Source organism: Nerophis lumbriciformis, linkage group LG23, assembly GCF_033978685.3.
Source record: "Nerophis lumbriciformis linkage group LG23, RoL_Nlum_v2.1, whole genome shotgun sequence".
Classification (NCBI taxonomy): Eukaryota; Metazoa; Chordata; class Actinopteri; order Syngnathiformes; family Syngnathidae; genus Nerophis; species Nerophis lumbriciformis.
In genome coordinates, this window is record NC_084570.2 from 36,822,065 (window position 1) to 36,846,864 (window position 24,800).

Sequence of the window (24,800 nt, forward strand, 5' to 3'; positions counted from 1 at the left end):
TGCTAACTGTTCAGGTATCCACCTCTACGTCAAATATGTTGTTACTTGACGAATGATAGCTGTTAGCATTCTAATATTAGCATGCTAGCTTTGTTGCAAATTTTTCGTGAGTACGCCTCAGTGTCAAATATTTTGTTATTTGACCAATGATACCTGTTAGCATGCTAGCTCTTTTTTTTTTAAGGTACAGTACACACTCATCTCAGTCTAATGTGGGTATGTGATTGATTGATTGATTGATTGATTGATTGATTGATTTAAACTTTTATTAGTAGATTACATAGTACAGTACATATTCCGTACAATTGACCACTAAATGATAACACCCGAATAAGTTTTTCAACTTGTTTAATTCATGGTAAAATGCCTGTTACAGTTAGCATTTTAGCATTAACATTAACATGCACGATTTTTTGGCTAAATTAGTTGGTATGTTCCACAGTGTCAAATATTTTAATTGACGAATGATACCTGTTAGCATTCTATTGTTAGCATGTTAGCTTTTTTTTGGCAATTTTTTCAGGTATACACCACTGCTTAGTTGTATTTTTTCAATGAAAATAAAAAGTGTTTCAGCATGTTTTTTAAAACAGTTTTTAGCATTTGTCTGCTGCACTTTTGAGGCGCAGTCGTGACTATTTATTGCCGCAGTCTTTTTCATCTCAAACAATGAGCAGGAATCGAAAGAAAGAGCAAATTCATCCCCTAAAAGGCAGCATCGATCACTGCGCTAATTGCTGAGATGGCAAAGTTTTCCCCTGCGCGCCGTCTGCCAGGCAGCCGGAAGTGGAGGAAGAGGAGGCTGAGCCGGGTGAGGAGGAAGAGGAGGAGGCGCAGGACCCTGAGTGCGTGTCGGCAGCGCGCACTCCACACGAGAGATGCGTCTTGATGCTGTGGACCGCTCCTCGTCCCCGGACGTCCCCCGCCTTTGAAGCATGGTGCAGAAGTCCCTCAACGGCGGGCTCTACCCCAGTCAGGCCGGCGAGAGGAGGCACAAGGTGGGCTTCGTGGGGTTGGAGCCCCCCGGGGGTCCCGAGTCTACCCGGGACGGGACGCTGCTCATCGCGGGCGCCAAGCGGGGCGGCAGAGCCCGGAGCAGCGCCTCCGCCAAGAAGAACGCCGGTTACCGGAAACTGCAGACTTTCCTCTACAACGCGCTGGAAAGACCTAGAGGATGGGCCTTCATCTACCACGCTTACGTGTGAGTCCTCATCGATTATTATCAGTATCTTTTACCTGACATCGATTATTAGTATTCGTTTACATGTGAGTCATGACATCGATTATTATTATTATTTGGCATCACTGGTCTCTCTGCCTTCATTGCGACGTTTGCTGCTCCAACGTCCTTCGACACTTCAATAATGAATATAACTTGTTCTAAACATTCATGTATATATCATCTTTGTTTAAAGTTCAACTTCAAAACTACTAGTCAAAGATCCTCTCGTGATCACTTTACTGTTTTTAAAAACATACTGCAAAATATTAGTCAACGATCCTCTCTGACAGGAGTGCTTTGCTGTTTTTTAAAGCCCCTACTGCAAAGTATTAATCAAAGATCCTCTATATGCCAGGATCGAGTGCTTTGCTGTTTTTTAAAGTACCTCCTGCAAAATATTAGTCAAAGATCCTCTATATGACAAGAGTGATTTTCTGTTTTTAAAAGACCTACTGCAAAAACACTAGTCCAAGATCCTCTATATGATTTTTGATTGATTTTTTTTTTAATTTTTATTAAAGATCCCCATTAGCTGGTTGCCTCAACGACCCACTAGTCTTTCTGGGGTCCACAATTTAATACAATTATCAATCAATCAATCAATCAATCTTTATTTATATAGCCCTAAATCACAAGTGTCTCAAAGGGCTGCACAAGCCACAACGACATCCTCGGTACAAAGCCCACATACGGGCAAGGAAAAACTCACCCCAGTGGGACGTCGATGTGAATGACTATGAGAAACCTTGGAGAGGACCGCATATGTGGGTAACCCCCCCCCTCTAGGGGAGACCGAAAGCAATGGATGTCGAGTGGGTCTGACATAATATTGTGAGAGTCCAGTCCATAGTGGATCCAACATAATAGTAGTAAGAGTCCAGTCCATAGTGGGGCCAGCAGGACACCATCCCGAGCGGAGACGGGTCAGCAGCGCAGAGATGTTCCCAGCCGATGCATAGGCGAGCGGTCCACCCCGGGTCCCGACTCTGGACAGCCAGCACTTCATCCATGGCCACCGGACCTGTGCCCCCCCCCTCAAGGAAAAGGGGAGCAGAGGAGAAAAGAAAAGAAACGGCAGATCAACTGGTCTAACAGGGGGGCTATTTAAAGGCTAGAGTATACAAATGAGTTTTAAGATGGGACTTACAAGTAAAAGCATATAATTATAACTACACAATACAGAACAAATAAAAAATAAAAGCATCAATAAGAAAACAAGCAAACAATTTACAGTCACAGAATAATAATTACCATATAAATATAACTACACAATATGACAAGAGCGCTTTGCTGTTTTTTAAAAGCCCTACTGCAAAATATTAGTCAAAGATCCTCTATATGACAGGAGTGTTTGCTGGTTTTAAAATACCTACTGCATAATATCAGTCAAAGATCCTCTGTATGATAGGAGTGTTTTGCTGTGTTTTAAAGCCCTACTGCAAAATATTAGTCAAAGATCCTCTATAAGACAGGAGTGCTTTGCTGTTTTTTAAAGCCCACTGCAAAATATTAGTCAAAGATCCTCTATATGATAGGAGTGCTTTGCTGTTTTTTAAAGCCCACTGCAAAATATTAATCAAAGATCCTCTATATGATAGGAGTGGTTGCTGTTTTTAAAAGACCTACTGCAAAATATTAGTCAAAGATCCTCTTTATGACAGGAGTGTTTGTTGTGTTTTAAAGCCCTACTGCAAATATTAGTCAAAGATCCTCTATGTGACAGGAGTGCTTTGCTGTTTTTTAAAGCCCTACTGCAAAATATTAGTCAAACCCGCCTTCCGCCCGATTGTAGCTGAGATAGGCTCCAGCACCCCCCGCGACTCCGAAAGGGATAAGCGGTAGTGGATGGATGGATCCTCTGTATGACAGGAGTGCTTTGCTGTTTTTTAAAGACCTACTGCAAAAACACTAGTCAAAAATCCTCTATATGACAGGAGTGCTTTGTATTTTTAAGGCCCTGATATGGACTCCAATCAAAGATTGTTTACGTGACAGGAGTGTTCAGCTATATTTAAAGACCTTCTTTAAGAAAACTAGTCAAAGACTGTCTATACCAGTGGTCCCTAACCACCGGGCCGTGGCCCGGTACTGGTCCGCACAAGAAAAAAAAAAAAATGTTATGTTATGTTTATTTTTATTTTTTATTTTATTTTTTTTATTAAATCAACATAAAAAGCACAAGATACACTTACAATTAGTGCACCAACCCAAAAAACCTCCCTCCTCTATTTACACTCATTCACACACATTCGCACAAAAGGGTTGTTTCTTTCTGTTATTAATATTTCGGGTTCCTACATTATATATCAATATAGAGCAATACAGTCTGCAGGGATACAGTCCGTAAGCACGCATGATTGTATTTTTTAATGACAAAAAAATAAAATTAAAATAAAATTATAAAAATTAAAAAAAAAAGATTGTCTACATGACAGGAATTATTCAAAGATGCTAATGTTCAGCTGTCTTTAAACCTTCTGTCAAAAACACTAATCAAAGATTGTCTAAATTACAGGAATGTTCAGCTATTTTTAAAACCTTCTGTCAAAAACAGTAATCAAAGATTGTCTACATGACAGGAATGTACAGCTGTTTTTAAAATGTTCTGTCAAAAACAGTTATCAAAGATTGTCTATATGACAGGAATTAATCAAAGATTGTTTAAATGACAGGAATGTTCAGCTGCTTTTAAGGACTTTCTTTAAGAACACCAGTCAAAGATAGTCTGTTCGACAAGAGCGTGTTGCCTGCCAAAATAAGAGTCACAGATCCTTTATTACAGTGGTCCCCAACCTTTTTGTAACTGTGGACCGGTCAACTCCTGAAAATTTAGTCCCACGGACCGCGGGGGAGGAGGGGTATTTAAAAAAAAATCATTTTATTTTTTTTGTCATAAAAAAATACAATCATGTGTGCTTACGGACTGTATCCCTGCAGACTGCATTGATCTATATTGATATATAATGTAGGAACCAGAAATATTAATAACAGAAAGAATGAGTGTGAATGAGTGTAAATGGGGGAGGGAGGCCTTTTGGGTTTGTGCACTAATTTTAAGTGTATCTTGTGTTTTTTATGTTGATTTAATAAAAAAATAAAATAAAAAAAAATTCTTTTAATTTTTTAATTTTTTATTTTTTTTCTTGTGGTTGGGGACCACTGCTTTATAAGACAGCAGCGCTGTGTTTAAGGACCTAAATGAACGTTGGAATCCTGGGTGTTGTACAAAAAGTGACTGTGATGTAATTCTCGGAGGGATGGTGTATTTGCCAAACTTCAGTGGTCACATGTTGGAAATGCTGCATTTTCCCACCTTCCTTCCTGCACCTGAATCCACCACAACACAAAGCAGAAGCACCTTGCAGCTGCAATGATGCGCTTTAGATGAATGATGCGTTCAAGTGCTCTTTCAACAGTGTGTGTGTGTGTGTGTGTGTGTGTGTGTGTGTGTGTGTGTGTGTGTGTGTGTGTGTGTGTGTGTGTGTGTGTGTGTGTGTGTGTGTGTGTGTGTGTGTGTGTGCGTGCGTGCGTGTGTGCGCGCCCCAGAGGGTCCATGTGCTGTAAATATTTCAGTAGTTTGCTCAGCAGCCAAGGAACATTTTCACATTCTAGCAACTGACCTGCAATACCTGTCATGCACAGTAGGGGAGGGGTAATGGGGGTTGCTATGATATGTGCTGATGTCTTAAATAATAATAATACATTTTATTTATGAGCGCCTTTCTCAAGGTCACCTTACAAGAGACAAGAGATCAATCAGTCTTGTGACGAACAAATATATATACATAATAAGAACAAATATATATATATATATATATATATATATCCATCCATCCATCCATTTTCTACCGCTTATTCCCTTTGGGGTTGCAGGGGGCGCTGGAGCCTATCTCAGCTACAATCGGGCGGAAGGCGGCGTACACCCTGGACAAGTCGCCACCTCATCGCAGGGCCATATATATATATATATATATATATATATATATATATATATATATATATATATATATATATATATATATATATATACATAATAAGAACAAATATATATACATAATAAGAACACATATACACTATATTGCCAAAAGTATTTGGCCACCCATCCAAATGATGAGAATCAGGTGTCCTAATCACTTGGCCCGGCCACACGTGTATACAATCAAGCACTCAGGCATGTTTCTCCAAACATTTGTGAAAGAATGGGCCGCTCTCAGTGATTTCCAGCGTGTGAACTGTCATAGGATGTCACCTGTGTAACATATCCAGTCGTGAAATTTCCTCGCTCCTAAATGAGTTAAATCAACAAAAATGATTCCCGGGCGCGATCACCGCTGCTGCTCACTGCTCCCCTCACCTCCCAGGGGGTGATCAAGGGTGATGGGTCAAATGCAGAGAATAATTTTGCCACACCTAGTGTGTGTGTGACAATCATTGGTAACTAACTTATAAGAAAGACTTATAATAGTTTTGCCTTTCAGGCAAAACTGGACAATCATGCATTACATACTATACATTACCTTTTGCACTATATTAATTTATATTATTATATGTTGTCAACTTTGTACTTTTTTATGTCATTGCCTGAAATCACGCCTTTCCATTTGGCAATCTGATGGACCAGTCTGGGTTTGGAGGTTGCCAGGAGAACGCTACATTTCGGACTGCATTGTGCCGAGTGTGAAATTTGGTGGAGGAGATATTGTGGTGTGGGGTTGTTTTTCAGAAGTTGGGCTTGGCCCCTTAGTTCCAGTGAAAGGAACTTTGAATGCTCCAGGATACCAAAACATTTTGGACAATTCCATGCTCCCAACCTTGTGGGAACAGTTTGGAGCGGGCCCCTTCCTCTTCCAACATGACTGTGCACCAGTGCACAAAGTAAGGTCCATAAAGACATGGATGACAGAGTCTGGTGTGGAGGAACTTGACTGGCCTGCACAGAGTCCTGACCTGAACCCGATAGAATACCTTTGGGATGAATTAGAACGGAGACTGAGAGCCAGGCCTTCTCCACCAACATCAGTGTGTGACCTCACCAATGCGCTTTTGGAAGAATGGTGGAAAATTCCTATAAACACACTCCGCAACCTTGTGGACCGCCTTCCCAGAAGAGTTGAAGCTGTAATAGCTGCAAAAGGTGGACCCACATCATATTGAACCCTACGGGTTAGGAATGGGATGGCACTTCAAGTTCATATGTGAGTCAAGGCAGGTGGCCAAATACTTTTGGCAATATAGTGTATATACATAATAAGAAGAGTGCTAAAGAGAAGTAACAATGACAGAGAAGTGTGGAATGTCCACTAGGGGCAGAGAGTTCCGGAGGTGGGGGGCTGATGGTGACCAGGTGTGGAGGTGGGAGGATGATCAGGGTGTGACCAGGGTGTGACTGTGATGTGACCGGGATTTGACCAACATTGTGACCGGGGTGTGACCAGGATGTGACCAAGATGTGACCATGGTGTGACCAGAGTGTGACCAGGTTGTGACCAGGTTGTGACCAAGGTGTGACCAGTGTGTGACCAGTGTGTGACAAGGATGTGATCTGGGTGTGACCAGGTTGTGACCAGGTTGTGACCAGGGTGTGACCAGGGTGTGACCAGGATGTGACCAAGGTGTGACCAGGATGTGACCAGGGTGTGACCAGGATGTGACCAGGGTGTGACCAGGTTGTGACCAGGTTGTGACCAGGGTGTGACCAAGGTGTGACCAGGATGTGACCAAGGTGTGACCAGGATGTGACCAAGATGTGACCATGGTGTGACCAGAGTGTGACCAGGTTGTGACCAGGTTGTGACCAAGGTGTGACCAGTGTGTGACCAGTGTGTGACAAGGATGTGATCTGGGTGTGACCAGGTTGTGACCAGGTTGTGACCAGGGTGTGACCAGGGTGTGACCAGGATGTGACCAAGGTGTGACCAGGATGTGACCAGGGTGTGACCAGGATGTGACCAGGGTGTGACCAGGTTGTGACCAGGTTGTGACCAGGGTGTGACCAAGGTGTGACCAGGATGTGACCAAGGTGTGACCAGGATGTGACCAGGGTGTGACCAGGGTGTGACAAGTAGGTGACCGGGATGTGACCAGTGTGTGACAACGATGTGACTGGGGTGTGACTGGAGTGTGACCAGTGTGTGACAAGGATGTGACCAGGGTGTGAAAAGGATGTGACCAGTGTGTGACCAGTTTGTGACCGGGGTGTGACAAGTAGGTGACCGGGGTGTGACCAGGGTGTGAAAAGGATTGACCAGTGTGTGACCAGGGTGTGAAAAGGATGTGACCAGTGTGACCAGGGTGTGACCAAGGTGTGACCAGGGTGTGACCGGGGTGTGACCAGGATGTGACCAGGGTGTGACCAGGGTGTGACCAGGGTGTGACCAGGATGTGACCAGGGTGTGACCGGTGTGTGACCGGTGTGTGACCGGTGTGTGACCAGGGTGTGACCAGGAGTGACCATGGTGTGACCAAGATGGGACCATGGTGTGACCAAGATGGGACCATGGTGGGACCATGGTGTGACCAGGATGTGACCAGGATGTGACAAGGATGTGACAAGGATGTGACCAGGATGTGACCATGGTGTGACAAGGATGTGACCAGGATGTGAGCAGGGTGTGACCAAGATGTGACCAGGGTGTGACAAGGATGTGACCAGGATGTGACCAGGGTGTGACCAGGATGTGACCAGGATGTGACAAGGATGTGACAAGGATGTGACCAGGATGTGACCATGGTGTGACAAGGATGTGACCAGGATGTGAGCAGGGTGTGACCAAGATGGGACCATGGTGTGACCAAGATGGGACCGGTGTGTGACCGGTGTGTGACCGGTGTGTGACCAGGGTGTGACCAGGAGTGACCATGGTGTGACCATGGTGTGACCAGGATGTGACCAGGATGCGACCAGGATGTGACCATGGTGTGACCAAGATGGGACCATGGTGTGACCAAGATGGGACCATGGTGGGACCATGGTGTGACCAGGATGTGACCAGGATGTGACAAGGATGTGACAAGGATGTGACCAGGATGTGACCATGGTGTGACAAGGATGTGACCAGGATGTGAGCAGGGTGTGACCAAGATGTGACCAGGGTGTGACAAGGATGTGACCAGGATGTGACCAGGGTGTGACCAGGATGTGACCATGATGTGACAAGGATGTGACAAGGATGTGACCAGGATGTGACCATGGTGTGACAAGGATGTGACCAGGATGTGAGCAGGGTGTGACCAAGATGGGACCATGGTGTGACCAAGATGGGACCGGTGTGTGACCGGTGTGTGACCGGTGTGTGACCAGGGTGTGACCAGGAGTGGCCATGGTGTGACCATGGTGTGACCAGGATGTGACCAGGATGCGACCAGGATGTGACCATGGTGTGACCAAGATGGGACCATGGTGGGACCATGGTGTGACCAGGATGTGACCAGGATGTGACAAGGATGTGACAAGGATGTGACCAGGATGTGACCATGGTGTGACAAGGATGTGACCAGGATGTGAGCAGGATGTGAGCAGGGTGTGACCAGGGTGTGACAAGGATGTGACCAGGATGTGACCAGGGTGTGACCAGGATGTGACCATGGTGTGACAAGTATGTGACCAGGGTGTGACCAGGGTGTGACCGGGATGTGACCAGGATGTGACCATGGTGTGACCAGGGTGTGACCAGGATGTGACCAGGATGTGACCATGGTGTGACAAGGATGTGACCAGGGTGTGACCAGGGTGTGACCAGGATGTGACCATGGTGTGACAAGGATGTGACCAGGATGTGACCAGGGTGTGACCATGGTGTGACAAGGATGTGATCAGGGTGTGACGAGGGTGTGACATGGATGTGACCTGGATGTGACCAGGGTGTGACCAGGATGTGACCAGGGTGTGACAAGGATGCGACCAGGGTGTGACCAGGATGTGACCATGGTGTGACAAGGATGTGACCAGGGTGTGACCAGGGTGTGATCAGGATGTGACCAGGATGTGACCAGGATGTGACAAGGATGTGACCAGGGTGTGACCAGGGTGTGATCAGGATGTGACCAGGATGTGACCAGGATGTGACCATGGTGTGACAAGGATGTGACTAGGGTGTGACACGGATGTGACCAAGATGTTTCAGCACTGTTGAGGGAGAGAGATGGGCGTAGACCAGAGATATTGCTTAGACCAGACCTGGGCAAATTAAGGCCCGTTAAGCTTTTCAATCTGGCCTGCCGGACATTCCCAAATCATTTTGTAGATCTTTAAGATGAAAAATGTAGCTGCCATCATGATGTTTTCAAATGAGCGTAAGTCTTGAACTATACAAAGTATTTCAATGGTTGGAATATGCGCTTTTGCATGATATACTCGTTACTATGGTAATGTAATTAGTTACTATGGTAATCTTAATTAGTTACTATGGTAGTCTAAGTCACAGCAGCTCAGACCAGGCACCAAGCAGTGTGGGTGGGGAGCATTTTCAAAGGTAGGAGGGGTTTTATTTACCCTTCGTGTACATATTTCACTGTGTTTGATTGTAAAATATGTGGATGGAGAGGGGGGGTGACGTTCATATGTTGTCAATATTCAGTGTTTTTCCTTCATAGTGAATATTGTAAATCCCACATTCTTTATTTTCATGTACATTCTGGGTCTCTCATTCAGTAAAAACATTTTGAATTCCGTTCCGTTTTTTTAAAGCGGTCAGTCATAACGTTTTTAGCATTCAGACATTATTGTGAACTTTTGTATTAGTGTTTCTAAAAATAGGACCCAAGCACACATACTTTACAGCAGATTTTTACAGTTTACATATATATGTGTGTGTGTGTGTGTGTGTGTGTGTGTGTGTGTGTGTGTGTGTGTGTGTGTGTGTGTGTGTGTGTGTGTGTGTTCTTGTATTTCTACCTTTCTTGAGACATCAACAAGGAAAAGTACCTTCCATATTAGGAGGTGCGAACAAGTTAGGACATAAATCATGGTCCCAATACGGAAAACCCATCCATCCATCCATTTTCTACCGCTTATTCCCTTTTGGGGTCGCGGGGGGCGCTGAAGCCTATCTCAGCTACAATCGGGCGGAAGGCGGGGTACACCCTGGACAAGTCGCCACCTCATCGCAGGGCCAACACAGATAGACAGACAACATTCAATCAATCAATCAATCTTTATTTATATAGCCCTAAATCACAAGTGTCTCAAAGGGCTGCACAAGCCACAACGACATCCTCGGTACAAAGCCCACATACGGGCAAGGAAAAACTCACCCCAGTGGGACGTCGATGTGAATGACTATGAGAAACCTTGGAGAGGACCGCATATGTGGGTAACCCCCCCCCCCCTCTAGGGGAGACCGAAAGCAATGGATGTCGAGTGGGTCTGACATAATATTGTGAGAGTCCAGTCCATAGTGGATCCAACATAATAGTAAGAGTCCAGTCCATAGTGGGGCCAGCAGGACACCATCCCGAGCGGAGACGGGTCAGCAGCGCAGAGATGTTCCCAGCTGATGCACAGGCGAGCGGTCCACCCCGGGTCCCGACTCTGGACAGCCAGCACTTCATCCATGGCCACCGGACCTGTGCCCCCCCCCCCTCAAGGAAAAGGGGAGCAGAGGAGAAAAGAAAAGAAACGGCAGATCAACTGGTCTAACAGGGGGGCTATTTAAAGGCTAGAGTATACAAATGAGTTTTAAAATGGGACTTAAATGTTTCTACTGAGGTGGCATCTCTAATTGTTACCGGGAGGGCATTCCATAGTATTGGAGCCCGAATAGAAAACGCTCTATAGCCCGCAGACTTTTTTTGGGCTCTGGGAATCACTAATAAGCCGGAGTTCTTTGAACGCAGATTTCTTGCCGGGACATATGGTACAATGCAATCGACGAGATAGGACGGAGCTAGACCGTGTAGTATTTTATATGTAAGTAGTAAAACCTTAAAGTCACATCTTAAGTGCACAGGAAGCCAGTGCAGGTGAGCCAGTATAGGCGTAATATGATCAAACTTTCTTGTTCTTGTCAAAAGTCTAGCAGCCGCATTTTGTACCAACTGTAATTTTTTAATGCTAGACATAGGGAGACCCGAAAATAATACGTTACAGTAGTCGAGACGAGACGTAACGAACGCATGAATAATGATCTCTGCGTCGCTAGTGGATAAAATAGAACGAATTTTAGCGATATTACGGAGATGAAAGAAGGCCGTTTTAGTAACACTCTTAATGTGTGATTCAAACGAGAGAGTTGGGTCGAAGATAATACCCAGATTCTTTACTGATTCTCCTTGTGTAATTGTTTGGTTGTCAAATGTTAAGGTGGTATTATTAAATAAATGTCGGTGTTTAGCAGGACCGATAATCAGCATTTCCGTTTTCTTGGCGTTGAGTTGCAAGAAGTTAGCGGACATCCATTGTTTAATTTCATTAAGACACGCCTCCAGCTGACTACAATCCGGCGTGTTGGTCAGCTTTAGGGGCATGTAGAGTTGGGTGTCATCAGCATAACAATGAAAGCTAACACCGTATTTGCGTATGATGTCACCTAGCGGCAGCATGTAAATACTAAAGAGTGCAGGGCCAAGAACCGAACCCTGAGGAACTCCGCACGTTACCTTAACATAGTCCGAGGTCACATTATTATGGGAGACGCATTGCATCCTGTCAGTAAGATAAGAGTTAAACCACGACAAAGCTAAGTCTGACATACCAATACGTGTTTTGATACGCTCTAATAAAATATTATGATCGACGGTATCGAAAGCAGCGCTAAGATCAAGAAGCAGCAACATAGATGACTCATCAGAATCCATCGTTAGCAGTAGATCATTAGTCATTTTTGCGAGGGCTGTCTCCGTAGAGTGATTTGCCCTGAAACCGGATTGAAAAGGTTCACAGAGATTGTTAGACACTAAGTGTTCATTTAGCTGCTGTGCGACAATTTTTTCGAGGATTTTCGAAATAAAGGGAAGGTGGGACACCGGTCGGTAGTTTACCATGAGGTCAGGATCAAGGTTAGGTCTTTTGAGCAGAGGATGAATAACCGCTTTCTTGAATGCTAGGGGAACAGTGCCAGAGGAAAGTGATAAGTTTATAATATTTAGCACTGATGGACCTAATAATACAAAAAGCTCCTTGATAAGTTTCCCAGGGAGTGGGTCAAGTAAACATGTTGTTTGTTTTATCCCACTTACACGCTGTAATAGTTCCTCTAATGTTATTTCATCAAAAAGAGAGAGACTATTTTGTATTGCAGTATCCGTCGTAGATACAGTTGTATCTGTGTTCATAGAACCCAGTTGTAGCTGGGATGCGTTGTCTTTAATCTCCTTTCTAATGAGTTCAATTTTCTTATTAAAGAAATTCATAAAGTCATCTGCCGAGTGGGTGGAGCTATTGGGAGGAGTCCCTTGTTGGGTTAGCGATGCTACTGTACTAAACAAAAATTTAGGGTCGTTTTTGTTGAGGCGGATGAGATTTGAGTAATATTTAGCTTTAGCTAAGGTAAGCATGCGTTTATACGATATTAAACTATCACTCCATGCTTGATGGAAAACCTCAAGCTTGGTCGCGCGCCATTTGCGTTCCAACTTTCTACATGATAATTTATGAGCTCTGGTTTCCTCTGTAAACCATGGGGTGCGCCTTTTAGGGGCCCTTTTTTGTTTTAGCGGTGCTATACTATCAATGGTTTTGCGCAGGGCATTGTCAAAGTTGTTAGTGAGGTTATCAATAGAGCCGACATAATTTGGGAATGGTGCCATTACCGAAGGCAGTAGGTCAGCAAGAGTCATCGTTGTGGCGGCATTAATGTTGCGGCTGCTATAGCAGTTATTATTATTATTAGTTTGTTGACAATGAGTCAGAACTTCGAATTTTATAAGGTAATGATCGGACATTACTTTAGTATACGGGAGTACCATAACTTTGGAGGTGGTGACACCCCTGACCAGCACTAGATCTATCGTATTGCCGTTGCGATGCGTAGGTTCATTTATTATTTGTGTAAGACCACAGCTATCAATTATAGTCTGGAGCGCCACGCACTGAGGGTCCGATGGGGTATTCATATGGATATTAAAGTCCCCCATTATGATTATATTGTCTGCGTGCGTCACTAGATCAGCAACGAACTCTGAGAATTCATTAATAAAGTCCGAGTAGGGCCCTGGGGGGCGGTAGATAACAGCCATATCGAGAGGCAGCGGTGTGACAGACCTCATAGTAAGCACCTCAAACGATTTGTATTTATTATTTAGGTTAGGGGTAAGGTTAAAGTTTTCATTGTATATTAGTGCGACCCCCCCACCCCTTTTAAGGGGACGGGCAATATGCGCATTCGTATAGTTAGGAGGAGATGCCTCATTTAGCGCAAAAAATTTGTCTGGTTTGAGCCAGGTTTCGCTAAGACCAATGACGTTAAGATTGTTGTCTCTAATGACCTCATTAACTAATAACGTTTTGGGAGACAATGATCTTATGTTTAAAAAGCCCATATTATAAGTATTGGGCTGTTTTGACGAGTTTTTGTTTAAATTATCCGTAGTAGAAATATTAATAATGTTGCGTTTATTATACGTAGTGCACTTTAAATAGTTTCGACCATATCTAGGAATTGATACGACGGGAATTTTCAGATTGTTTGCTTGATGCTGCGATCGAATGAACGCATCATGATTTGCCACCTCAGTAGAATGCATATCTACCCCGGACACATTCACAACAGAAAACACATTATGTGAGTTGTGTGTTATTCTAAGAAAATTGCTATGCGTACAGGAATTATCCAGCCTGGTGCTGGCTAGTTCTAGCTTAACTGACTCCTCACCCGGACTAGCAGGCTCTGTAATTGCCTGTGACCGGGCTTGCTCTAGTGTAGTTAGTCAAATGTGACTTAAACAGTAGTCTATGTTCTTAGACAGGATGATGGCGCCTTCCTGGTTAGGGTGAAGGCCGTCCCTCATCAGCAAGCCTGGTTTGCCCCAGAAAGAGGGCCAATTATCAATAAACGTTAGTCCCTGTTGTCTACAGAAGCTAGCCAGCCACTTGTTAAGCGAGACTAATCTGCTATATCTCTCATCATTGCCTCTCGCAGGCAGGGGGCCAGAGACAATTACTCGATGCCTGGACATCTTTCTAGCGAGATCACAAGTCCTGGCTATGTTTCTCTTTGTAATCTCTGACTGTCTCATTCTAGTGTCATTGGAGCCAACGTGTACAACTATATTCGCATAACTAGTGGTGCGATTAGCCTGTCGTACGTGTTTACTAGGCCTGTTGCGAGTTAGCTCCCTAAGATTAGCCTCAATGTCAGGTGCTCGGGCCCCCGGGATGCACTTAATTGTGGCTGGTTTGCTAAGCTTTATGTTTCGGGTGATGGAGTCCCCTATGACTAAGGTGTGGTGCCCGGTAGACTGGGGTGTAGGACTAGCTAAAGAGCTAAATCTATTATGCGTCTCAACATTCACACTCACATTCACACACTAGGGCCAATTTAGTGTTGCCAATCAACTTATCCCCAGGTGCATGTCTTTGGAGGTGGGAGGAAGCCGGAGTACCCGGAGGGAACCCACGCAGTCACGGGGAGAACATGCAAACTCCACACAGAAAGATCCCGAGCCCGGGATTGAACCCAAGACTACTCAGGACCTTCGTATTGTGAGGCAGACGCACTAACTAACCCCTCTTCCACCGTATTCATTGCACTTCTACATTTTTTATATTTCTATATATTTGCACATTGTTTTTCTAGCATGCACACATCACTCTGTATGGAATGGCCTCAATCTCGTTACCTTGCGTAATGACAATAAAGCTGATTCTGATTCTGATTCTGATTCTGAAGCCCATTGCATCTAAAAGCGAGTCCGTGAACATTGCTCCAAAGACAGGATTGTTTGGTTGATTTAATGTGCATACAAAAGTAAACATTGACAGGTGCAAAGGCAGCAATATATGATGAAACAAGACAGCAGCTAAAGAAGGACTTCCCTATTCATCCCCGGAAAAACCCACCAGGTGAACAGCTGATTTTACGACTTCCGGTGCTGACGTAAGACAACCCGCGTCCCACATGTGACCATAGGATGAACAAATACACTACGCTACTAAGACTGTAGTGGCCATTAACAGTTAGCTTCTACAGCTGGGTTGCCCAAAGTGCGTCACAGGGGCCATCTGTGGTCCGTGACTCCTTTGTCATTGGCCTTAAAGTACATTACAAAAAAACTAAAATAGAGAATGTCTCATTTGCACCCCTGGTGGTGAAATCTATCAAAATGAGGGTGGTCCCAAAAAGGAGGGATTTTTCAAATTGACTGTTTGTCGCTTTTAAAAGTGCTCCCCCTCTGGCCAACATATGAAATAACAAGTGTGTGTAAGAAATTGAATTGTGCCCCCTTTGGCCAAAATTAATAACAACATTTTAATAAATATGTATATGGAGACATACTGTAATAACTTGAAGTAAATAATACAGATTAAAAACCAATTAAAAAAAAAAAAGAACTAAAAACTTACTTCTTTTATATTTGCATAGTATGTACCGTATTTTCCGCACCATAAGGCGCCCTGCCCTGGGTTATAAGCCGCACCTTCAATGAACGGCATATTTCAAAACTTTGTCCACCTATAAGCCGCCCCGTGTTATAAGCCGCATCTAACTGCGCTAAAGGAATGTCAAAAAAACAGTCAGATAGGTCAGTCAAACTTTAATAATATATTAAAAACCAGCGTGATGTGGGCGCGCATGGAGTCGTATATCAACATGGACGGAGCTGCGTGAAAAAAGCCACCCGGCCTCTTCGCGTAAAACTTACCTTAACCACTCATCTTTTATTCATCCATCCATCCCTTCGAGTTAGCTTTTATGATGACGCCGGCTGGAAAGGTCTCTTTTGGCAAGGTCTTCCTTTTGAATATCACCATGGGTGGAAGTTTCTGGCCATTAGCATGGCAAGCTAGAACCACAGTGAAGGATGACTTCTCATTCCCTGTGGTGCGAATATTCACCGTACGTGCTCCCGTTGTATCCACAGTGCGGTTCACAGGAATATCAAAAGTCAGTGGAACCTTGTCCATGTTGATAATGTTCTCTGGCCGGATCTTTTTTTCAGCTATCTTGTTTTTACAATATGCACGGAAAGTAGCCAGCTTTTCTTGAAAGTCTTTAGGCAGTTGCTGTGAAATAGTAGTCCGTGTGCGGATGGAGAGATTGCGTCTTTTCATGAACCGGAAACCTGTCGCTTGGTAAGGGGCCATTTTGTGGTCTTTACAGATGTAAAAACACAAAGGAAATGAAACGTAATATCCGCGCGCTTCTTCTTCTTCTACGCGGGCGGGTGGTTGCTTACAGTAGAAGAAAAAGCGCTTCCTGTTCTATGGGGGCGGGTGCTTACCTTGGCGGTTGCTTGCGTAGAAGAAGAAGCACTTCCTCTTCTACGGGGAAAAAAGATGGCGGCTGTTTACCGTAGTTGCGAGACCGAAACTTTATGAAAATGAATCTTAATATTAATCCATATATAAAGCGCACCGGGTTATAAGCCGCACTGTCAGCTTTTGAGTAAATTTGTGGTTTTTAGGTGCGGCTAATAGTGTGGAAAATACGGTATATATTATTAATGTTGTAAATACAAATCTTTATACTGTATATCTAGAAAGGGTGATCCTAAAGAGGGAGGCATTTTCGGAGGTTTCAAGAAGGTAACAGTGTGTGTGTGTGTGTGTGTGTGTGTGTGTGTGTGTGTGTGTGTGTGTGTGTGTGTGTGTGTGTGTGTGTGTGTGTGTGTGTGTGTGTAATGTAATGTTTTATGCTAGCTTTTTTAGCGTTGTTTGTATATTTTAACCTAAAAATTTTATTTTTTTTATACTTGGCACCATCTTGTAAGTATGCTAACGTCTCTTATACTAGGATGCTAACGTTTTATGCTAGCTTTTTAGCTAATTCTATACGTTACCACCTACAAATAGTGCATCTTGTTATTTCCTCTTATCCGGTTATATGCTAGCATTCTAACATAGCATGCTAATGTTTTATGCTAGCTTTTTTAGCGTTGTTTGTATATTTTAACCTAAAAAAATAATGTTTTTTTTATACTTGGTGCCATCTTGGAAGTATGTTAACGTCTCTTATATTAGGATACTAACGTTTTATACTAGCTTTTTAGCTAGTTCTATATGTTACCATCTACAAATAGTGCATTTTGGTATTTCCTCTTATCCAGTCATGTGCGTGCATGCTAACGTTAGCATGCTAACGTTTTATGCACATCTTTTCGCGAATGTTGTATGTTTACAACTAAAAATCTTGTTTTTTGATACTTGCCACCATCTTGGAAATATTCTAACGTCTCTTATATAAGCATGCTAATGTTTTATGGTAGCTTTTTAGCTAATGATATATGTTTACACCTACTACCAGTGCATTTTGGTAATTCCTCTTATCCGGTCATGTGCTAGCATGCTAACGTTGTATGCTAGCTTGTTGAGCTAATTTTGCATGTTTTAACCTAAAAATAATGTTTTTTGATACTGGGAGCCATTTTGGAAGTATGCCAACGTCTCTTTTATTAGCATGGTAACGTTAGCATGCTTACGTTTAATGCTAGTGTTTTAGCTAATTCTATATATTACCACCTACAAATAGTGCATCTTGGTATTTCCTTCTCTCCGGTCATGCGCTTGCATGCTAACATTTTATGCTAGCCTTTTTAGCTAATGTTGTATGTTTACAACTAAAAATCATGGTTTTTGATACTGCCAGCCTGCTTGAAAATATTCTAACGTCTCTTATATGAGCATGCTAATGTTTAATGCTAGCTCTTTAGTTAATTCTATATGTTCACAATCATGTGCATTTTGGTATTTCCTCCTATCCGGTCAAGTGCTAGCATGCTAATGTTTTATGCTAGCGTTTTTTTGTTGTTGTTTTTTAGCTAATGTTGCATGTTTTAACCTAACCATCATGGTTTTTGATACTTGGTGCCATCTTGGAAGAACGCCAACTCATCCTATGTTAGCAAGCTAATGCAAAACTATTAGCATTATAGCCGTCAGTGAAGAAAAATGTCACGATCAGGTTAGGTTTAGTTTGTTATTTCCTTATTTGTTGTTTAGTTCTATTTCGACACTCTCGTTGGTTTTCTTAGTTACCGGTTTTCGTCACCTGCCTCTGATCAGTGGTCCGGGCGCTCACCTGCTTCTGATCACTAATCAGAGATTTATTTATTCCTGCCCCGCACCACACACTGCCTGCCAGTCTCGCTCGCTTCATGCGACAGTTTGCGTTTTGGTTTTCTTCCACTTGTCACAAGCCTTTGCTTTGTTCCCGTGTTAAGCTTTGCCGCAGTTTCGGCCATTATGTATTTTTCACCCCCTGGCCTATTGAGAATAAATTTGCAGCTTAGCTGCACGCTGCTTTCATGCTGTCATTTCTGCAACCGTGCCACCCAGAGGTAACAAAACACCCGCTAATTAGCCGCAGCAGTTTATAAGCCGCAGGGTTCAAAGCGCAGGGGAAAAGTGGCGGTACTTGGTGACACCATTGTTCATAATATGTGTGAGTGCAAAGACAAGGACATCATCATTTAAGTTTCTCTCCGAGCAGAACCAATGTCTTAAGCTAGTTCATGTTCTCCTGGGACAAGACCAAGGACTTGGAACATTCCAGGGCAGGAAATGCTTATTGATGTTCCACAGCCTGATGGATGATTACATCTCGCTAATGGACCAGGAGCAGGGGGCGCCCTTAATTTCTAGAACACTTCACCATGAGGTCCTGGTTGAACTGGTCCAGAACTGAATCACCAGGATTAGCAGCACAAAAAAAACATTAGGCGAGCGGGCCATCAATGATGGATGAGATGCTGCAACCCCACGAGGCGGGTAAACGTGGCACGTGCAAAACCGCTCAAATCTTTTGGACGGCTTGTTTAGGGGAACCCATTCGCAGTTTGGGAGATGTTAGTCCAAGGAAAAAAAAATTTAAATTAAAAAAAAACTCATATATAAATATTACATTTTTCTATTTTATTTATATTCACTTCCTTAGTAAATGATAGTAAAGTAGGTCAAGCACTCTTTTTTAAACATTTTCCTATTTTTATTCTTTTTTTTTTTTATATACTTTTTATATCCAGAAACACATACTTTTTGTGTATTTTGTATTTTTCTACTGTTAAAATGCTCAATGGTGAGGTAAAATTCAATATATATATATATATATATATATATATATATATATATATATATATATATATATATATATATATATATATATATATATATAATATTTCTGTAAATGTCAATTATTTTGATCCTCATCGATTTTATAACTTAGGGGTGTCCAAACTTTTTCCACTGAGTGCTGCATACTAAAAAAGTCAAAGGATTTAAATATTTGTTTGAATTTTTTAAATTAGAATGATAATGTTATATATACTATTATATACATATAATAATAATAATAATAATAATAATAATAATAATAATTCTGCTTTACTATATATATATATATATGTATATATATATATATATATATATATATATATATATATATGTGTTTATATATATGTATATGTATATGTTTATGTATATGTATATGTATATGTTTATATATATATATGGTTAGCGCCTTGCATGGCAGCTCCCGCCATCAGTGTGTGAATGTGTGTGTGAATGGGTGAATGTGGAAATACTGTCAAAGCGCTTTGAGTACCTTGAAGGTAGAAAAGCGCTATACAAGTATAACCCATTTATCATTATTTATTATTATCCATCCATCCATCCATCCATCCATCTTCTTCCGCTTATCCGAGGTCGGGTCGCGGGGGCAGCAGCCTAAGCAGGGAAGCCCATTATTATATGTATGTATATATATATATATATATATATATATATATATATATATATATATATATATATATATATATATATATATATATATATATGTATGTATGTATGTATGTATGTATGTATGTATGTATGTATGTATGCATGTATGCATGTATGCATGTAAGTATAGTAATAGTTCTGTCAATGTAAATCTATCTGATCCACTATACAAGTCAAAGTATACAGGGGCCATTTTGGTATTTGTTTAAATTAAAAAGATATACAACTGCTATAAACAGACATGATATTTATTTAAAAATAGATCTGTGTTTGAGGCGACAAAGTATATTGTTAATAATAATTAGTATCAAAGTCTCATCTTTTTTACATGCATTACATCTTTTTGCTCTTTTTTTGTTACATTTTTACTGTTGTTTTTTTTTTGTAAGAATATAATAATAATAATAATAATAATATCATTACGATTGTGTAACTGCACAAACTCGTGTACAAAATTCAGCTTTTTTTATTGTAGTTGTTTAGAGTGCTCCTAATATTTCAGATCAGCGGTGTCCAAACTTAAAAATAAAATAAAAAATAATCTATACATACGGTATTTAAAGTTTGGACACCCCTATTAAAAATGCTACCGTTGATTGTTTCCTTAATAAAAGTGTTACAATTATAATAACAAGCCAGTTTTTGAACGGTGGACATGCTCCTTTCAAAGAGCCATAAAGGCGATCTGTGGGGTTGAATCCAATAAAAAAAGATACCATTTCCCCCATTAGTTGTGATATTACACTGCCATCGCCTTCATATGTTGTAGTTACACCAAATCGCCGACAGGTGTCAGTGTCGCCATTTTGAACAGGAGCAAGAGAATAAGTCCTGCGTTAACTTCTGATAATTGACAGCTGGCAGAGCGCAATTGAACTTCTTTTAGGTAAGTTGGCGATTTTTAAAAATAAGATATGTGACTCGTTCAGGTGTTTATGTGATGCTTTGCGGTAGTGATGGGTTGATGAGGCGTCATGAAGCGTTTCGACACATTGCAAAACTGTATTGATACTGTGTCGATACTGTGTCACTAAATACTGACATCTGCTGGACATTAAAAATCCCTACAGGCAACCTATGGACCGACTCAACTGACACTGATTTTATGTCCTAGAACAGTGGTTCTCAAATGGGGGTAAGCGTACCCCTGGGGGTACTTGAAGGTATGCCAAGGGGTACGTGAGATTTTTTTTTAAATATTCTAAAAATAGCAACAATTCAAAATTCCTTTATAAATATATTTATTGAATAATACTTCAACAAAATAGTGAAGCACAAGCTCAGGTTTGTCACTAAAATGTCTGTCAAAAAGAACTGTGAAAAGAAATGCAATATTCAGTGTTGACAGCTAGATTTTTTGTGGACATGTTCCATAAATATTGATGTTAAAGATTTATTTTTTTTGTGAAGAAATGTTTAGAATTAAGTTCATGAATCCAGATAGATCTCTAATACAATCCCCAAAGAGGGCACTTTAAGTTGATGATTACTTCTATGTGTAGAAATCTTTATTTATAATTGAATCACTTGTTTATTTTTCAACAAGTTTTTAGTTATTTTTATATCTTTTTTTCCAAATAGTTCAAGAAAGACCACTACAAATGAGCAATATTTTGCACTGTTATACAATTTAATAAATCAGAAACTGATGACATAGTGCTGTATTTTACTTCTTTATCTCTTTTTTTCAACCAAAAATGCTTTGCTCTGATTAGGGGGTACTTGAATTAAAACAAAATTCACAGGGTGAAACGCCGTGGTCGCATAGTGATGCGGGTGTGGTTCTCCCAAGGATGCAGACGGCTTCGGACACAGCTTGCAGGTAGGAAAATGATTTATTTTAAATATAAATCATATGATGGATAAACAAAAAACATGCATGTAGCACAAAAGGCAAAACAAAAGGACTAGCGTGGGAGCTAGCAGGAAAAAATAGCATAGCGTGAAAAGCTAGCAGAATCAAAGTAGTCGTTAACAGTTGTATGGGAACAAACTACGAAGCCAGACAGAGTGAGGCCAGAGCAAAGACTAAATAGCCCTCTGATTAGTGCCCGGGCAACAGGTGCGCGTCCCGAACACTAACCAGAGGCAGGTGAAAGTAATCAGCTGACATGGCAACTGAACACAAACAAAATCAAATGTGCTGAAAACATATGTGACGAGAAACATAAACAAACTATGATCCGTGCAGCGGATCGTAACAGTACCCCCCCCTTAAAGGACAGATTCCAGATGTCCCTTGACACTAAATAAAACGAGAACCCAAAAAACAAGAAATAGTTCGAGAGTCAAGGGAGGGTGGAGGGAGGATTTGGTGGTGGGTCGCCAGGCCACGTGTCCCCGAATCCACCGGGGAAGAGTCAGGTGGCGGCGGTGGCGAGTGGAACGCCGCTGCCGCAGGCGAGGCGGGCGACCACGGAAAGGCCACATTCGTGGCTGCCGAGAAGGTGGGCGTGAGTGGCGCCAGAAGTTCAGCAGCCGGAGAGTTCTACGACTACGTCTCGGGTGTCGCTGCTGTTTGCGCCACTGGCGTCCATAAACAAACCTCCGAGAGCGCCGCTTGCGCAGCCAGACCACTCGAGGTCGCTGAGACGAAGACGAGGAGAGAGCAGACGTCGCCGTGGAAACAGGAAGAGCCGAAGTCGCCGTGGAAGCAGGAGGAGCCGACGTCGCCGTGGAGGCAGGAGGAGCCGACGTCGCCGTGGAGGCAGGAGGAGCCGTCGTCGCCGTGGAGGCAGGAGGAGCCGTCGTCGCCGTGGAGGCAGGAGGAGCCGTCGTCGCCGTGGAGGCAGGAGGAGCCGTCGTCGCCGTGGAGGCAGGAGGAGACGTCGTCGCCGTGGAGGCAGGAGGAGACGTCGTCGCCGTGGAGGCAGGAGGAGACGTCGTCGCCGTGGAGGCAGGAGGAGACGTCGTCGCCGTGGAGGCAGGTGCAGGTTCTGGTACCAGCCGTGGAGCAGGTGCAGGTTCTGGTACCAGCCGTGGAGCCGGCGCTGGTGTGGGTACCAGCCGTGGAGCCGGCGCTGGTGTGGGTACCAGCCGTGGAGCCGGCGCTGGTGTGGGTACCAGCCGTGGAGCCGGCGCTGGTGTGGGTACCAGCCGTGGAGCCGGCGCTGGTGTGGGAACCAGCCTTGGAGCCGGCGCTGGTGTGGGAACCAGCCTTGGAGCCGGCGCTGGTGTGGGAACCAGCCTTGGAGCCGGCGCTGGTGTGGGAACCAGCCGAGGAGCCGGCGCTGGTGTGGGGACCAGCCGAGGAGCCGGCGCTGGTGTGGGAACCAGCCGAGGAGCCGGCGCTGGTGTGGAAACCAGCCGAGGAACTTGGCATGGTGGAGCTTGGCGTGGTGGAGGTACAGGAGACGAAGCTTGGTGTGTCAGCCGAGGTGCAGGAACAGGTGCTAGCCGAGGTGCAGCTGGAGGTGGCCTAGCTGGCGGTTGTGGCTTAGCAGGCCAAAGGACTGGTGGCGGTGGCCGTGCAGGAGGTTGCGGCTTAGCACGCCGAAAGACTGGTGGCGGTGGCCTTGCAGGAGGTTGCGGTTTAGCACGCCGAAAGACTGATGGCGGTGGCCGTGCAGGGGGTTGCGGCTTAGCACGCCGAAAAACTGGTGGCGGTGGCCGTGCAGGAGGTTGCGGCTTAGCACGCCGAAAAACTGGTGGTGGTGGCCGTGCAGGAGGTTGCGGCTTAGCACGCCGAAGTTGTGCCACCGCACTAGCACAGTTCCCAGTACTAGCCCCCCCCTCAAGACGCGGATACCAGACGCGCTCTTTGCGGTTTGGAACTGTCTTCAAGGGTGGGTGGGGGGAGGTATGGAGGGGGGTATACTCTTCTTCAAATTGTCCAAATTGACTATTATCATCCCCCACTTGAGATTGGGTGGGAGCACAGGGGGAAAAATATGTGCAGTGGGCGGAGCAATAGTCACTGGGGGCGGAACCAAAGTCACTGGAGGTGGAGTCTGAAAATCAGAATGTGACTGACTAGACTTACACTTAATAAAAATGTCCTGATAATGTCTTATCTTAGAATGAAAGTCATTTGGTATTGGCTGACAGAAAGAATTAGAAGAGGGAAAAAAAAAATCTTGTTCAATGATGTCATCAGAAGTGGGCGGAGTTACCTCTTCGGGAGGCGCCAATGAAATGACATCACTGTTGCAACTGTCCATGTGACTTACAGCCCAATCGGAGAATTTTTTGGCGAAGTGGTCGATGGGGTTGCCAAACATCTGAGGAGGGGGAGCTTGAGCTGCATGTAGCTTGCTTCGGTCCGGGGGAGGAGTTTGCAGGAGTGGCGCGTCTTGGCGGCGAGGGAAAGACCTCCTGGCCGGCTTCCGTCTTTGACGGCGCGCACGGTACTGCGGTGTAGCGGCGATGTCTTCCGACCAGAGGGAATCGATGGGGATAAGAGAGCCTCCAGGTCCCCACATGAGATTCGACCTCTCCTCCGTCGAATAGCGAAGCGTCTCGGCTTCCATCGCTCGCAACACCATGAGCGTACCTTCGTCCAACTCCTCGTTAGCCAGTGCGGGAGAATTGTTTTCTGCTGGCTTCGTACTGAAACGCCGTGGTCGCATAGTGATGCGGGTGTGGTTCTCCCAAGGATGCAGACGGCTTCGGACACAGCTTGCAGGTAGGAAAATGATTTATTTTAAATATAAATCATATGATGGATAAACAAAAAACATGCATGTAGCACAAAAGGCAAAACAAAAG

At 43.7% G+C, this 24,800-nt stretch overlaps 1 protein-coding gene across 4 annotated transcripts in view; it reads left to right on the top strand.

Moving 5' to 3' along the window:
* Positions 1-810: 810 nt before the first annotated feature.
* The window catches only part of kcnq2a (potassium voltage-gated channel, KQT-like subfamily, member 2a), a 111,162-nt gene continuing 87,172 nt past the window's right edge, over positions 811-24,800 (top strand). For all 4 annotated transcript variants that reach the window (XR_012051132.1, XM_061985628.2, XM_061985629.2 and 1 more), the window contains exon 1: positions 811-1,201. Coding sequence is in view for 3 of the 4 variants with exons in the window: in XM_061985628.2 (XP_061841612.1) it covers positions 936-1,201 (266 nt within the window). In the remaining variant the exon portion in view is untranslated. The remainder of the gene's footprint in view (positions 1,202-24,800) is intronic.